The 12,765-nt window shown below is 44.4% G+C and overlaps 1 protein-coding gene and 1 long non-coding RNA gene across 11 annotated transcripts in view; both read left to right on the forward strand.

The window, feature by feature from the left end:
* CDH3 (cadherin 3) overlaps window positions 1-12,765 on the forward strand; it is a 156,555-nt gene that overhangs the window by 23,163 nt on the left and 120,627 nt on the right. For 6 of the 10 annotated variants that reach the window (XM_086351452.1, XM_086351450.1, XM_086351451.1 and 3 more), the window contains one exon: window positions 25-93. The exons of 2 other annotated variants lie outside the window; for them this stretch is intronic. In XM_086351452.1, the coding sequence (XP_086207578.1) occupies window positions 25-93 (69 nt within the window). Of the gene's footprint in view, window positions 1-24; window positions 94-10,191; window positions 10,432-12,765 lie in introns of those variants that run through there. 2 more of the 10 variants (XM_086351460.1, XM_086351461.1) reach the window with 1 other exon arrangement.
* On the forward strand, window positions 10,416-12,685 carry LOC147353471 (uncharacterized). The gene is made up of 2 exons (XR_015145676.1): window positions 10,416-10,554; window positions 11,621-12,685. It is a non-coding gene; the product is annotated as an uncharacterized LOC147353471 (long non-coding RNA).

Below are 12,765 nucleotides of genomic sequence, written 5' to 3' on the forward strand. Positions count from 1 at the left end.
CAGTTTGTCTTTTTCCATTTTCAGAACTTGGCTAAGATTAAAGAGTGATGCATCAAAGGAAGAGGGATTAACTGCTAAACTCATCACATCCAGGTGAGTTAATAATAGCATTTACTGAATGCTTACTTCTTGAAGACACTGCTAAGTACTTTACAGCCATCATTTCATAATCCTTACAGCTCCCCTAATAGGTTTTGTGGTATCTTGTCTTTGCCCAGCTTTTGCCCCGCTCTTTCTCTTGTAACAATCCCTACTGTACTGACCACAAGAACACAAGTCAGGACATCCAGGAGCTCAAAGATAATTTCAGGGGCTGTTGAGCCAATTAGAGTCTTTGAACAGAAATTTTTTTAAAACAGACTTCAGCAAGGATACTTTGATTTGAGGTTGCTAGGCTGGTAAGGTGAAGGCCTAAAGTTGCTTGGAACCTGATTCCTTACCAGAGAGAGCAGGTCTGCTGTTGTTGTGGAGGATGAGGTGACATGATGGTATTCTCATTTCTCATTCCTAAAGTCCCTGGACTGGATTCAATTTCCGAAGCTTTTCCTGGGATTCAGTGGGTTTCCCACGACCAGTGGAATGATTCCCCTTTTGTTGTATATCTGTTTCTTGCATTGAAGAAACAGTGTATGTATTATATCTTTGTTTTCTAATGGGGAGAAAAACCCAGAGAGATACCAGACTTGGAACCCAGAACTGCCTGACTGCAAAGGCACAGCTCTTAACCTCTAGTCTTCATCATGTCTTCAGAGCCATGTTATGTTCAAGGAGCTGCATATAACAGGCTTTTGAGGGTGAATGGAAGAAGGGATATGGTGATAGTTTAAATCAGAGACCCAAGTGGAAACAAAATGAAGGACCTTGGAAGGTTTTTCTTGACTATTTCAGTAAATTAAGTCCCCCCAATTCACCCACAACCTTCACCTCTTAATATATCAGTTATTTGTATTTGCCTGTACTATAGATAAAATCTTGTATCATACTTAAATAAAAAACCTTCTTATAAATGTTTTCATGTTGCTATGTAGTGTCATGATCCCCTTAAGAAATCCACTACTATTGCAACAATATTTGGGTAGTTTGGGGCATTGGTTTTATAATAATGACATTGAATACTTATTATACCTTTTGAAGCACCCTTGCCTTTTTATTTCCATGGAATTTTTTTTCTTAAAATACCCATAGTGAGATAAACATCTAAAATGGGGTTACTGTGTCAGCATGTATAGATAAGTATAACCAGATGGTGTGAGGTTCATATAAGAGTGAACTGGATATAATAGTGCAGGAATAATTGTCCCAGAATTACAAAAGAGAAACAGGAGAAAACCAATCTTCCACTCCTGCTGCCTGGGTATGTGTGGGGAAGGCCCCAGGGCAGGCATTATGTCCTACAAAGCCTCTTGCATTTCTCTATGCAAGGGTGGATAAGAAAACAATTATTCTGTTATTAGGTATACTGATGCTAGTGCTCAGGTCTTTATAGCTACAGTGGGCTTTGATAGATACTGAACTAGTTAATTCCTTTTTTGTTAAAATGCAGATGTCACATCAGGGAAGGTTTTAATGACTTTACCATGATTTGTACTTTTGATTGATTGGTTTTTCTCCCAACCCTGAAGTAGATGGTGAGTTCCAGGAAGGCAGAGTCCACATCATTTGGCTAACTTTTTTTGTTCCCTTGCTATCACAATGCCAGGGACACAATAGGTACTTAATGTAGTCTTGTTAACAGTACAGTGGAGATGTGTTGATAGTCAAAGAAGATTGGCTTTTCAAAATGAAAAGATGTTCTATCTTGAAATCAGAATACTGCAAAAGAAAGCAGTGAGATATTATTTCATATTCATTAGGCTGGCAAAAAGTTTGAAGTCTGGCAGGGGGAAAATGAGAATATTTTGTTGGCAGTATAAGGGAAGTTCCGTATCTTTCCTTGCTCTTAATATAGGACTTACAGTGCTCTGTCTTTGGACCTCTTTTCTTTTTCTACAGTCCCCCTCACTGGGGCTTTTATCCAGACTGAAGGCTTTAAATACCCACTTGAAAATTTTATCTCCATTCCAAGATTCCATACTCATAACCAACTGCCTGCTTGACATCTCCACTTGGATTTCTAACAGACATCCCAAATTTAATATGTCCGAAGATGAACTAACTCACGATCTCCCCATCCCAATCTCATCTTTTATCAAGTTCCTCCCTCAAACTTCCCATCTGAGAAAAGGTAACCCCAGTTGCTCAAGCCCTAAACCGGGTAACCATTTTTGATTCCTTTCTTTCACATCCCACATCCAAGGTTCATTAAGTTCTGTTTGCTAACTTGCAGGATCTATGAAGATGGCCATATCTTGTTGCTTTTCACTCTTTATGGAATCCTCTTCCCCTAGATATCACTTAGTTTGGTTCTTCACCTCCAGCAGATATTTATTCAGTGAACCCTTTCTTGACTATTGTACCAAAATAGCTATTTGTGAGAATTCCCTGGCAGTCCAGTGGTTAGGACTCTCTGTTTTTATTGCTGAAGGTACAGGTTGAATCCCTGCTCAGGGGAACTCAGATATCACAAGCTGTGTGGTGTGGCCAAAAAATAATAATAGTAAAAAACCAGTGCCCCTTCATGGCATACTCCCATCTCCCTTCCCAGCTTCATTTTCTCTACAATACCTACCACCACCTGACATAGTAAATATTTTACTTCCTTTTTATATGCCCTTCTATTTTGGGGGGGGGGGATCAGGTCAGATCAGATCAGTCGCTCAGTCATGTCCGACTCTTTGCGACCCCATGAATTGCAGCATGCCAGGCCTCCCTGTCCATCACCAACTCCTGGAGTTCACTCAGACTCATGTCCATCGAGTCAGTGATGCCATCCAGCCATCTCATCCTCTTCTCCTCTTGCCCCCAATCCCTCCCAGCATCAGAGTCTTCTCCAGTGAGTCAACTCTTTGCATGAGGTGGCCAAAGTACTGGAGTTCCAGCTTTAGCATCATTCCTTCCAAAGAAATCCCAGGGCCGATCTCCTTTAGGATGGACTGGTTGGATCTCCTTGCCGTCCAAGGGACTCTCAAGAGTCTTCTCCAACACCACAGTTCAAAAGCATCAATTCTTCGGCGCTCAGCCTTCTTCACAGTCCAACTCTCACATGCATGTATGACCACAGGAAAAACCATAGCCTTGACTAGACGGACCTTTATTGGCAAAGTAATGTTTCTGCTTTTGAATATGCTATCCAGGTTGGTCATAACTTTCCTTCCAAGGAGTAAGCCTCTTTTAATTTCATGGCTGCAGTCACCATCTGCAGTGATTTTGGAGCCCAGAAAAATAAAGTCTGACACTGTTTCCACTGTTTCCCCATCTATTTCCCATGAAATGATGGGACCGGATGCCATGATCTTCGTTTTCTGAATGTTGAGCTTTAAGCCAACTTTTTCACTCTCCACTTTCACCTTCATCAAGAGGCTTTTTAGTTCCTCTTCACTTTGCCATAAGGGTGGTGTCATCTGCGTATCTGAGGTTATTGATATTTCTCCCGGCAATCTGGATTCCAGCTTGTGTTTCTTCCAGTCCAGCATTTCTCATGATGTACTTGTAAATTTTATTGAAGCATAACATTCTTAAAGTACAAAAATAGGTGAACAGCTTGATGGTTGAGAACAGCAACTTACATATCTTTCTCAGTGCCCTTTCCACAGTATAGGAGATAACGCAAATGTTTAATGAATGGTTGGACTGCATGTACATGTACTAACAAGGCTAACATCAAAAACAATTGAAAATAAAGTTACAGAGGGATTATATACAATGTGATAAAGCTTATTAAAGGTCCGTATCACCTTTTTAAAAATCAATTTGCGAAGTAAAGGTAGGAAAGTATTAAAATATCAGCTTTAGAGTGGTGGTTTCCTCTGGAGTTAGAGGGGAAAGGGATGGGAAGGGATAAAGACAGACAAACTTTTATAGTTTTTTTTTTAATAAAACTCAAAATATTTGTTAAAAGAAGGTGATGCATATTTGTTGTATATGTGTCTCTGAATTTTAAACTCTTTTACAGTTAGTTTGCCTCCCTGCTCTTAATCTGGTCCCTCCTCACACACAACCAAGCTGGGGAATCAAGCTTGGTTCCCCCTTGGTATCATCAACCTTTGCTGACCTATTCAGCATGCCTGAAGGATTTAGGAAAAGGAATAATGGGCAATCATGTTTCCAAGGATGGGAAGTTGATCCAGGCCCAAGAAAGGGATGTCTCGGTACTGTCAAAATCAAAGCAGTTTCCACTCTCTAGAAATGCCATTTGAGGGAATAATTAAAAAGAAGGGGAGGACAGGGGAGCAGAGGGCTTCCTATAGATAAGCAGCATAAATGATTATTGGCAGGTGTTGGTGGAAAGAAAGAGCTAATTTTTGCTAGCAAATTTTAGTGAAAGCCTTATAATTTTGGAAAAAGTTTTTTTTTTTTGGTAAACATTTTAATGGATAAAGGAGCCAAGAAATTTGGACCTGATAACATAGATGGAAGCCAACATAGATCGTATTTTATTCTTGTACGACCAGATAATTTTTAGCTGTAATGATTAATGGGGTTTTTGTTTTACTAAAACAAAAGTGCATTAAGGAACTAGCAGTTACCAGTTCTCAAATTTTAATATTCATTTTCAAAAGTTAAAGAGTTGTCACAGGGTTTTGGCATGGATTTTTCTGTTAGCTTAGAATTGCTGCTAAAGTCTGAAAGATGAAAAATGTCATGTTCCCCTACATTCTAAAGGGCACCACAAGAACTGGGCACATGCTCTCCACAGGATTCATTAGGAGGTAGGAGATTCACAGCCTCTCACTCCTAGGGCCCGACTGACATGTAACCACGGAACAGAGTCGTATCCAGAGGAGACGGTACCTCTGGTCATAGCGTGAGGCCTCTATCCCTCCCCATGCATGGTGCTAAGTATATCAGGCACCAAAAGGTATTAGGGGCATCTGAAATCGCTGGAGCTTATGTCTTTATCTCCAGCAAAACCACAGGCCCACTACGCGGCTACTACCCCCAGTTCTTAGGAGAGCTCGCCATGCACTCATGTCGTTTGTATTTGGTGGTAAGGCGGTGGGAGTAATCTAACACCGATAGGTGCCTGCCACAGTCTGGAGATTTCTGAAGGGGCGGGGGGCGGGGGTGTGTGTGCTGCTGGAGTAAACTCTACCCACTGAGTGTGAAGCCCTCTGAGGGTCCGCCTTTGTGTTGTTCGTAGGCGGAGTTCGAAACTGAGTGTCAGGGGTCAGACAAGCCGGCTCTCTCCTACTTCTTTGCCGTCAGCGTTTAGAAGACCAGGATTTCAGTGGATCTTGGGTAGGGTGACTGTATGTAGTGCGTGTTCACTCGTTATTGATCCACTAAACCAGGACCATTGAGCTCATTCTCAAGGGGGAGCTAACTAGATGGGAAGCTGGGATTGTGCTGGCACACCGGGACATGTGTTTATTCTGTGCATGAGCTCACCCAAAGAAAGAAGTTAGACGGTGGGCAGGAGCCATTGGACTGTGTCCCAGGGGCTACCCCACCAAACTCGCGTGTGACCCACCTGGAGAGGGGTTGGAGGTGAGGACTGAAGTAGACCACTCCTCTATGAATGAATACAGTGGGCTGGGATGAAGCTGAACGCAGCCCCCAAACCAGCGCGCATCTCCCTGTGAGGAAGCCACTACAGTTCCATTGGTGTTGGTTGGGGAACTAAGATCGCGCATGCTGCGAGGCCAGAAAAAAGAAAGGGAGCCCATTTCCGCCCCGGAACATTGTACCAGCTCTGGGTTGGGAGTGTAATCCACAGAATTCGGCCACACGCATGCGGACGGAGCGGCCCGGGGCTCGTCCCGCGGCTGGAGACTACATTTCCCGAAAGCCTTGGCGGTGGAGCACTTCTGCTTCCGGTTTGACGTATTCCGTCGCCGACGGGGGCGCTCTTTGCAAAAGGAACGTGGGTCTGACCCCTGCCTGACACATTCAGTTTCGAGCTGCGCGGGGAGGTTTGCACTCCGTCTGGTGTTCATTCCCTTTTGAGAAAGTGCAGAGAGGGCAAGAGCTTGGGCGCGTGCATGGTATTTGCCCAGAGCCAGGCTACCCTCCTCCTGTGGCCTCCACCAACCACCCGTGTCCCATGGCTAGCGTAGAACACCCCAGGCCGGGACCTTGTCCTGTTTTCCCTCGCTCTGCCCATTGGCCGGAAACTGCTATCTCTGTCACCTGATCTGGATAATTTGGGAGACGTTGAATCATACTGAAGGAAAGTTACACCGCTCAAAACAGCCCGGAGTTAAACCTCCCCTCTGGATCCTCCCCACCATTCTATGCAAAACAAAGAACTCTCTCATGGGAAGAAAAAAAATGGACGTTAAGGTTGATTTTGCCCAGCTCCCAGCCAGGCCCAGCCTCTGGCCGATCTCCAGAATTCCTTGCCCCAGCAGTTTAAGAGATGACTAATCTGAACAACCTTGGAGAAGAACTGGCCCCCTTAAGACAGTAGATTTCCACATATATGTCTATATATACTTACACTTTTCTTGGGTTAGTGCAGCAGCTCACTAATACTGTTGCCCCTTCTTGCCTCATTAAAGGTGATCTGTTCCTGTAAAGTGCCGGTCTAGTTCTTTTCCCAAACCTTGCCTTCTCTAACTCCCTTACCCTATGACAGGAGGTAGTCTAGGTGAGTGGAGAAATTTAAGGTATTATCTCCACTTTCTGGAAAAAGTGTGGCTTTTCCTGAGGAACTGTGAATTTCTACTTTGAAACAGAGCCATAAAACCAGAAACACCATCTCTTCTTTCTTCCAGTCAGCTCCCTTCCTGGGGACAGGAAGGGTCCTGTGCAGGTAGGCTGGAGGGAGAATAACGTAGCGTTGAGTGAAGGGTTACACTAGTGGTAATGGTAGTCTACTTAATTACTCTTACTACTCTTCCGTGGAAAATAACTTCAACTGAATAAAACGTTGAAAAAGAAAAGCATTCCAAAGAGCTAAGAGGAGAGTGAAGAATTAAGGATCAAACTCTAGGAGAAGCAAGAGACTAAATCATAATCCCAACGCTCAAAGCTACTTTTGCCTGAAGACATTTGCTGGTGGAAGGAGACACCTGTGAAACCCAGCTGTAAGGATGGTGGACTTGCAGTATAAGAGATACAAGTGTAAATATGTTGAAAGCTGGGAGTCTGAATAATTGCCCCACATTTGAACTGGGACCCCAAATGGAGACACCCTCATGAAAATGTTAAACTGGACATAAGCTGTGGCATAGATATGTCTCCCAAATTCAGCTTGTCTTGGAGGTGTAGAGATCCTCAGCCTTCAAACCCTATAACTGACCTAGTGGTGCGCTCAGTTGCCTGATAAAAGCAAATGAAAATGATCCTTTAGAGAAAGATATTATCGTCTCAGACATTAAAGTATTCACACACACCCTTCTTTTTCAAATAACGTCCAGTACACTCTCAAAGATAATCAGACACTCAAGGAAATAAATCGTGAAAGAGAACATGCAGAAATAATAGACAACAAATACAGACACAAACACATCAGATATTGGGACTAACAGGGTATAAAATAGCACTTCTTGATTTTTTCTTAGTATTTTTAAAGAGATAAAAGACCCTGTTGAAAACATCTATGAAGGCAAACCTTAAAAAATTGACATAGAAGTTTTGAGAAAATAACCAAATGGAATTTTTTTTAAAAAGCTAATTAAAAAAAAAAAAAAACTCCAACAGCCATATGTTTGACAGCAAATTAAATATAAAAGAATTAATGAACTGAAATATAGGTGAGAATAAATTGTTCAGAAACTAGTGTACAGAGAAATACAGAAGACAAACACCTTAAGCTGTTGGGTAGAAAGATCAACATAGATTTAATCAGATTCCCAGAAGGAAAATACAGAAAAAGGTATATGTCAAACATACCAAGGTACAGATTCAGGAAACCCAATGAAATTCAAAGAGGATAACAAAGTAATATAGGTGAGAATAAATTGTTCAGAAACTAGTGCATAGAGAAGTACAGAAAACAAATACCTTAAGCTGTTGGGTAGAAAGATCAATATAGATTTAATCAGATTCCCAGAAGGAAAATACAGAAAAAGGTATATGAAAGACATACCAAGGTACAGATTCAGGAAACCCAATGAAATTCAAAGAGGATAACTAAAAGTAAGTCCACGACAGATACATCATGGTGAAAAAGTAGTAATATAAAAGGTAAATAAGCAATTAGAGGGAAAAAACCTAACTTCTGACTTCCCAATAGCATCTGTGGAAGCCCTATGAATGAGGAATGAAGTCTTCATTGTGTTTAAAGAATCTGTCAACCTAGAACTCTGTATATAGCAAAATCTTTCAGAAATGGAGACACAAATATATTTTATACAACTAAAAACAGTCAAGACTTGCTCTCTGAGTGACCTGTAGCAAACTCTTAAATGAGGCTGCTGCAGGAGAAGGCAATGGCACCCCACTCCAGTACTCTTGCCTGGAAAATCCCATTGCCTTCTCCGTAAATGAGGCTACCTGTTAGGATTTATGTGAGGATTAAGTTAATATCTGTACAGCGCTTTGCCCTGTGCCGGCTCGTAGTTGGCGTTCTCTAAAATGTTTGGTCCCTCGGTGAACAAGTCGGGATTGCGGGGGCGCGGCCCTTGTGGGGAACTCTCCCAAAGCGGGTCCCAGTGAGAGCTAGTGCTGCAGGGTCCCGTCCGTCTCCCTTCCCGGACGCCGCAAGCATGCTTGTGGCCACCAGAGGGCGGTGTCACATCGAAGAGGGTGCCCTGGAGGCTGCAGAACTTGCACCAGGCGAGCTTGTTGCAGGGATGCCTGGATGCGTCTTAACATCGCTGACGCTGATCTGCCCTATTGCCAGGTACTCCAGATCGCCTCCCCTCAGGTGCATCCCTTGCGGATAGAGGCCCTGAGAGCTGCTGCTGCTGCTAAGTCACTTCAGTTGTGTCCGACTCTGTGCGACCCCATAGACGGCAGCCCACCAGGCTCCCCCGTCCCTGGGGTTCTCCAGGCAAGAACACTGGAGTGGGTTGCCATTTCCTTCTCCAATGCAGGAAAGTGAAAAGTGAAAGTGAAGTCGCTCAGTCGTGTCCGGCCCTCAGCGACCCCATGGACTGCAGCCTTCCAGGCTCCTCCGTCCATGGGATTTTCCAGGCAAGAGTACTGGAGTGGGGTGCCATTGCCTTCTCCGGGCCCTGAGAGCTAGTTTCTGGTTATTTAGATCCATGCAAACCCTTAGTTGTGGTATGTGAAATCTAGTTCCCTGACCAGGGATGGAACCTTGGCCCCCTGCATTAAGGGAAAAGAGCGTTAACCACTGGACAGTCAGGAAGTCCAACGGACGTTTATTTCTAAATATTCAACTAATGTTTTCATGGCACACACAGGTTCTATCAAAATTCAGCAAAAAAATATTTAAAATATCAAGACATAGAGCATCACCCAGACTTCTAGCAGTCCTGCCAACTTGCTGAAGGAAGTGGTCCAGGAAAAGAGGGACGAGAATCTAAAACTTGATCTTGGAGCAGAAGACTGACTATAACCTCATTCTCTAACTGAGAGTGCGCGTTTGAGTGGAGCCACATGGAGCTGACCAGTTGTATTCTAGGCAGAACTAAGGTCTCCTTTGTATTTTGTGTGTGAGGTTTCTGAGGGGTAGGGATGAGTTTGGTGTAGAAGAGAATAAATACCACGACCAGTCTAAGGAAGCAAGGAATGTTGACAGTCTTTTGAGTCTCAGTTTCGCAGACTTCTGCATCAAAATATCGGAAAATGGTTTTTAAAAAACGCAGGATTCTAGGTCCTATTCCATGGCTCCAGAATTTGTCTTTTGGGGCCGGGGCCTTGGAACCTGCATTTTGGCAAACATCTCTATCTCTATTGCATGCCAAGTTTGCAGATCAGACTCAACTACGGTAGTGGCGGTGGGACTCATGGGACAGGGAGAACCCAGAGCTTCTGACACGACTAGTCCAGCATGTCAACCACTCTTCTAACCACTAGCCCCACCGCAAGTTGCATCCGCTCGAACTCCATACACCATCACTCCCCATCCCCGGCGCATGCCAGCTCCCCACGCCCCTTCCCCAGCTCTACAGCTGGTGGATTTGACACTAGGCGCTATCCTCTGCGCCGCGGCCCCACGTGCACGCCCTCGCGTGCTTTGCCCCGGAAGTGCTCGCGCACGGCTGGAAGTGCGCAGAAGTAGGGGCGCCCCAGAGGGACCCCTGGGGTAGGGAGGCCCCCCCCCCCCCCCCGCCTTTGTGGAGTAGGAAATGAGTGGCTTTGAGTCGGAAGGCGGAGAAATGGAAGGGGGCGAACAGGACGGAGCAGGAGAAACAGGGAAAGAGTGGCCAAGCGCGGGCGGAGGACGGAGAAAGGGGCGGCGCGGGCCAGAACCTCGAGGTATGTGCGGGAAAGGGCTCTTCCCTGGGTGGGGAGGGAGCCCTGCGCGTGATGCTTGCGAGAGTCGGGGAGACCTGGAACCCAGGAAGTAGCGGGAACATCAGAGAGGGGACTTAGCGGAAGGTAGGACTGTGAGGTTCTTACGAGGGGACGTTTTAAGTGGTGGAGGGAGAGGCTGCTGGGAGCGGTAGTTGGGAGGGTGACTGGAAGGAAGAGACTGTCCGGACCGTAATCCAGCTTCTTTTGTGGGTGGAGTGAGAGACCGGAGAAGAGTGGGGTGGAGTCGGGTCCTGAGGAGCTAAGTACTTAAGAATTGGGGCAAATAGGGAACGATTTGGAAGATGAGGGTGGTAAAGGAATAACGTTTCAAGAGTAAACTTTGGGAGCAGTGAACAGTTTGCAAAGACTGTTTCGGGACTGGTGAGGGTGGGTGGAGGAAGGCAGTTTAAAGAGTAGTTTTCTTGGAAGATAGGAGAAAGGGTTAAACAGCTTGGTGAGATGTCCGAGAGAAAGTGTGTGTGGGGGGAGTGGGAAGCGTAGTTTGGAGGAGGGATGGGAAAGAGAGAAGTCGATAGAGGTGTCCCAGAAAGTGGGCGGGGCTAGAAATAGGAAGTGTTTGTAGCTCAAATTCAAGCGAGAGGAGGAGGGGCTCAAGGGAGAGGGTGGAAAAAGATGGGGGCTGGTGGAAGGGAAATCCAGTATAGAGGGAGACCTCAAGCAGAGCTATAAAAGAAGGGGCTTTGGTGTTCCGGGCGGTAGGAGGAGAAAGGGTAGGTAGGTGGGGTCGCAGAGTAGCAGAAGATGGAGAAAACTGGAGTAACTCAGATCGACTGAGTTACTACCCCTTGTCTGCTGCTGCTAAGTCCCGTCAGTCGTGTTCGACTCTGCGACCCCATAGACGGCAGCCCACCAGGCTCCCCCGTCCCTGGGGTTCTCCAGGCAAAAGTACTGGAGTGGGTTGCCATTGCCTTCTGCAAATACCAGTAATTGATTTCCTTCATCATGGGAATCTTAAGATGTGGTGGCCAAAAAGTTCATTTGGTTTTTTCTGCAAGATTGATCTAGTAGTGCTTAGTTGTCTTTAGCTTCATTGGAAACAATTTTGTTAGATTGTGTTGCGATAGCTGTCATATTAGCATGCGTTAAAAAAAAAAACAAACTTAACCAAAATTGGTGAATTTTTGTGTAGCTATTTTAATACTGAAGATGGAAGAAAAAAAACAACATTTCCCACATATTATGCTTTATTATTTCAAGAAAGGAAAAAATGCAACTGAAACACAAAAGAAGATTTGTACAGTGTATGGAGAAGGTGCTGTGACTGATCGAACGTGTCAAAAGTGGTTTGCAAAGTTTCGTGCTGGAGATTTCTCACTGGACCATGCCCCACGGTTGGGTAGACCAGTTGAAGTTGACAGCAGTCAAATCAAGACATTAATTGAGAACAATCAACGTTATACCACAAGGGAGATAGCCGACATACTCAAAGTGTCTAAATCAAGTGTTGAAAACCATCTGCACCAGCTTGGTTATGTTAATCGCTTTGGTGTTTGGGTCCCACGTACCTTAAGTGAAAAAAACCTTCTTGACCGTATTTCCACGTGTGATTCTCTACTTAAACGTAATGAAAACGTTCCATTTTTAAAACAAATTGTGACCGGCGATGAAAAGTGGATACTGTACAATAATGTGGAACAGAAGGGAAGGTGGGGTGAGCAAAATGAACTACCACCAACTACACCAAAGGCCAGTCTTCATCCAAAGAAGGTGATGTTGTGTATATGGTGGGATTGGAAGGGAGTCCTCTATTATGAGCTCCTTCCAGAAAACCAAACAATTAATTCCAACAAGTATTGCTCCCAGTTAGACCAATTGAAAGCAGCACTCGATGAAAAGCGTCCAGAATTAGTCAACAGAGAGCGCATAATCTTCCATCAGGATAATGCAAGGCCACATGTTTCTTTGATGACCAGGCAAAAACTGTTACAGCTTGGCTGGGAAGTTCTGATTCATCCGCCGTATTCACCAGACATTGCACCTTCGGATTTCCATTTATTTCGTTCTTTACAAAATTCTCTTAATGGAAAAAGTTTCATTTCCCTGGAAGACTGTAAAAGGCACCTAGACCAGTTCTTTGCTCAAAAAGACAAAAAGTTCTGGGAAGATGGGATTATGAAGTTGCCTGAAAAATGGCAGAAGGTAGTAGAACAAAATGGTGAATACGTTCAATAAAGTTCTTGGTGAAAATGGAAAATGTGTCCTTTGTTTTTACTTTAAAACTGAAGGAACTTTTTTGGCTAACTGAATATTACCCACTTTATAGATAGGTAAACT

The sequence above is a fragment of the Bos grunniens genome, chromosome 18 (genome assembly GCF_055505025.1).
Source record: "Bos grunniens cultivar Pamir isolate PY7600 chromosome 18, Bosgru_T2T1.0, whole genome shotgun sequence".
NCBI classification, from domain to species: domain Eukaryota; kingdom Metazoa; phylum Chordata; class Mammalia; order Artiodactyla; family Bovidae; genus Bos; species Bos grunniens.